The sequence below is a fragment of the Diadema setosum genome, chromosome 13, assembly GCF_964275005.1.
Source record: "Diadema setosum chromosome 13, eeDiaSeto1, whole genome shotgun sequence".
Classification (NCBI taxonomy): Eukaryota; Metazoa; Echinodermata; class Echinoidea; order Diadematoida; family Diadematidae; genus Diadema; species Diadema setosum.
Window position 1 is genome coordinate 26626687 of NC_092697.1, and position 4338 is coordinate 26631024.

Below are 4338 nucleotides of genomic sequence, written 5' to 3' on the forward strand. Positions count from 1 at the left end.
AGCCCTAATCATAATCCTGAAACTAATCCTTACCCTAACCCAAGCTCTAATCCTAAACCTAACAGTAACCCTAACCCATCACTAACCAGTATTTAGCCGGGGTAATTGTCCTCCGGGGGGTAATTGTCCTGATACGTCTCAGCCATATCCACCTTGGCAACTGCTATTAAAAGGAATCTCATCTTCTTTTTTCATATTTTCATTTCGAGTACAAAAGTAACTTTAATCATAACGTCACTGATAATGATAGTAATAATTATAGTAATAACAATAATGACAATAATAATAATAATAATAATAATAATAATAATAATAATAATAATAATAATAATGTCACCAGAACACTTGCTTTTGCAGGCGTCCAACACCAGGCAAGCCCTCAATTTCACACACAAAGTTGATACAGTATAAAACTCAATCGCAAATCCATGGCATGTGTTCATATACTGTAAACAATTATGATACGACTGTGGGCTGACATTAATCTAACATCATTCATTCATATAATTTCAGAAGATCCCTTTGCACTAGGTCAGATGTTAGACGAGGACGGCACACGCAGTCTGTACATGGTAGAAAAAAAGGACTTAAAAAGTAATACACTTTGCAGTGCCTCATGCTACGACTTTGGTATAATGCAGAAAGAAATGAAATCAGACAAACACGGAAATGATAGCGTCATGTCTTATTCGGATGAAGAGATCACGCACATCCACATTCCAGTACTTTCAGGTTTGGTATGTTCTTTGTGGTCATTGCCGATCCGTCTTGATAGTAAATCAGTTGAACTGACGCCAGTCGTTTCGATGTACAGCACGGCATTAGGAGTGCGCGCAAGCTGGGGTCGGTCTCTAGCATACCACGTGTGTACATGATGTCGGAGTGGTTGTACATGTGGTAGATGCCGGAGTCACACGAGCCACGGCAGTAGTTCACGACCATTTCTGTCGGATGAATGAGCCAGTCCCAGCCCAACTCTGTCTTTGTGACGGTGAACGCCTGCAGACAGCACGTGGACGGATTGTTCGACTTGCATGTCGCTCCGCGGCGCGCGCGTCGACGCACCTCGTCGCGACGCACGCGCGTCAACACCCTCACTTCCAGAATCGGCCTGGCAGTCATGTTGATCGTGGCCTCGTGGGCGGGATCCGCGGTCACCTCGAACACGACGGATGGTTCACTAGACGACCAGGATGGCGACAGATCGATGCCGATCCATCCGCCGGTGTCATTGACACGTTGAGACGCGACGATGTTTGTCTGCGCCAACCTCTGCGTCACCACGACAGACCGCCTGATGGCGCTAGTTGAATTCAAAACATGGATCCACAGCTTCCCGTCCACGACTTCCGCCACCTGTACGCTCTCCGAGAGGAAGAAGCGCATTTTCACCGCCAAGTCGTTGCCAATGCCGTTCGCTGGTCCTTAAAGGGAGAAATATTCGTGAAAGAGAATAGATACAAAGACTTTATTCACGAATGAGATTATGCGTCTTTGATAAAGAGCTTTATTAAACTTTCACGCTTATATAACCATCATTGCTGTTAATATTAGAATCATCACCATTATCATCATCAATATTACATGGTCATCGTCATCATAATGTTATCATTATCGTCATTATTATCATCAATAAAGCTTTTCTTTCGGCAAGCTCTATTCATCAAAGAACTAAAAGGCAACTAACGATGATCGTAACATTTTTGTCATACGGGAGAAGCATGAAATGAACCAAACGAGGATATATCGATCCTGACGAAATTAAAGGGGCAAAAATCTGTGACTTTTCCGGATTCAAAGAGGAGTCCTTTCCATTCTTGAGGTTTGTTTATGTCAAGTAGATTTCTTTCAGGCCAAAAGTCACGCTCATTATTCGTCCATGTCAGATTTTGAAAAACTGTCAATTGGGAGAGCATCGGTAAAAAAAAAAAAAAAAAAAAACAAACAAACAAACAAACAAACAAACAAAAATCAACAACTTACAGGTGGTTATCTTTTCTGGGTAGCAGTATACCTTAGGGCCATAAAAGGATGCAAAATTACTGAAATATATATTTCCTTCTAGGTGCGATGTATTTGTGGAAAGTACAAGGCGGACACATTGACATGATGTCACCTATTGAAATCTGATGAGGTGAGGATTGTAGTGCAAATAAACTGAACGCACAAAGCCGATATATTATTATTATATATAACAGACAAACAGACAAAAAAACCCGATTGAATGTGTGCAAAAATTATCTTTTTAGAATGTATGTTTGTACGTACGTATACATTCTACTATTTGTGTGTATGTGTGTTAGTGCGAATTTGTGTTGTGTACAACTTACTAAGTAACTTCCGCAAAGGCTTACCTATGAAATGACAGAGATCAAATTTTGTGAAAGAATGAGGAAAATGGGAAGTTCGCAGGATGAGCAGTTCCCTCGCAACTGCAACCCGTTGATAGCTCCTGGAGGATTCGACGTTCACCGAGTTCTGGTAGATTCGTTTGTTTACATCTGTGGCTCACGTTCCTGGTTCGATTGGGAAGTACATTTAGCTGCATCATTACTGATTCAGGGAGAGATCTGACCTGCGACAGTCTCCCCTATATTTGTGCAGTTTTTACAGAAAAACCAACAACAGGCCTTCGTCTCTCTCGAGGGTGGGGAGGGAATGTTTTCTCACCAAATAAGTTGCGAAACCTACGCCCCTTTCATCAATGCGCAGATGTACTATAAAGGTGAAAGTATTAGCCGCACCTGGGCGTAATAAAACATTGTGCTCTACTGAGCAAAGATCTAAGAGTTTTCGAAGTCATGTGACACGCGGCTGACCAATCAACGCATTCCTCCCACTGCTCTCTCTCTCTCTCTCTATCTCTCCCTCTCTATCTCTCTCTCTTTCTGTTGATCTCTCTCTGACTTGCAAGTGACGACAAAGTCTTTTGTCATCTTTTCCCAGGTTTGTTTTTCTTTCGTGTAACTGTGTCAATAAAATCGGATGCCAAAATGATGAAATCATAATTTATCTCCTGTATAGTGTAGCATCAAACCATCATCCTATGATGAATATGATTCGGTTCATTTGATTCAAAGGATGTGATAATACAAACAGATGTTGATGTTTCCTTTTGTGAAATGTTTTGCAGGTATCATGACGAGTATAGATCTTCTTAACGATCAACCCAACGACACTGCGCTCGTCAGTTTGTCCAAGGAACCATAAAATTATTTGTCCCGGTTCCCTCCACACACTGTCCCGCCCACACAAGCCCACACGACCTTACTGCGATTCACTTTCTGCTGTTTGCTGATGGCTCATTTTTTTTTTTTTTAACATTGGGTGGATATTGTCATCAAAATCATTTCAAAATGCTCTCAATTATTACCCCGGGATACAACTGGACACTACCGTGTCTTAGCCTCTTCCCTTTCAAAATATCCACTACGTGTTTTTATTTTTCTTTTATTTTCTTACCTAAGCACGTTTACAGTAAAATCGTCTTACCTGCCACTCCCAGTATGAACTGTTTGTCTTTTTCTTTGAAGTCACTGTCCATGTTGTCAACGTCGTCGTCCTCCCTGTCATCAGCTTTGTTGTTGGCATTTTCTGATTCACCGAAGACCTTTTCCATGACATCTTGGCTGATCGTTGGTGGGTTTGCTTTAAGCTTCGGAGGCTCTGAGAGGTTTAGGGCGTCGAGAATCTGCCGCTTGAGGGCTTGGATCCTAAGTTGCTTCTCAGTTGCCGTCATCGTCGATGGTCTCGAACCTTGCTCTCCGGGGTAACTACCATCTAGACCTCGCAGTTTGCAACTTGCACATCCAAATGTCATTGTAGACGACGGCGGAGTCGACATCGACGACGAAGTTGACGACGAAGCCATCTTCGATTTCGACGAGGATTTCGTGGAAGATGGGGAAGACGAAAGACCGGGTGCGACTTCCGGATGGTTACTCGCTGCCATCGACATCGTCGATCTCCGGATCTCTCGACTCAGAGTCACACGAGCATTTTCGCCGAAGAGTTGCAGTTTGGGCCACTCTGCAATGCGGGTCGGCGTTGCCCAGAGGTGGATGCAGTTGCATAGCAACACGAGACAGACGATGCAGGCTTGCAGAGGATGTGATGAGGAGCTGGACATTGTGGATGATTCTTTGATGAGAGACGCCGCAATATTTTTCTTCGTCAGTACACGGAGCTGACGAGCAGGCAAGAGCTACTGGACCTGAAATATGGCTGTCTCTCTACCTCATAGACCACGATCCAAGAGTGTCTTACGATGCAATCATTTGCGACGCCCCTCTTTGGCCCAGCACCATGTTCGGCAGGTCCCCAGTAGGAAGAGCCGAA

General features: G+C 43.5%; 1 protein-coding gene across 1 annotated transcript; it reads right to left on the minus strand.

Annotated features, from left to right (window-relative positions):
• Positions 1-702: 702 nt before the first annotated feature.
• LOC140237329 (growth/differentiation factor 8-like) lies at positions 703-4129 on the minus strand. Its single transcript, XM_072317267.1, has 2 exons — positions 3493-4129; positions 703-1424 (listed from the first exon to the last, which is right to left on the minus strand). Exons 1-2 carry the CDS (start codon positions 4127-4129, stop codon positions 703-705), a joined length of 1359 nt encoding a protein of 452 aa, XP_072173368.1.
• Positions 4130-4338: the final 209 nt, after the last annotated feature.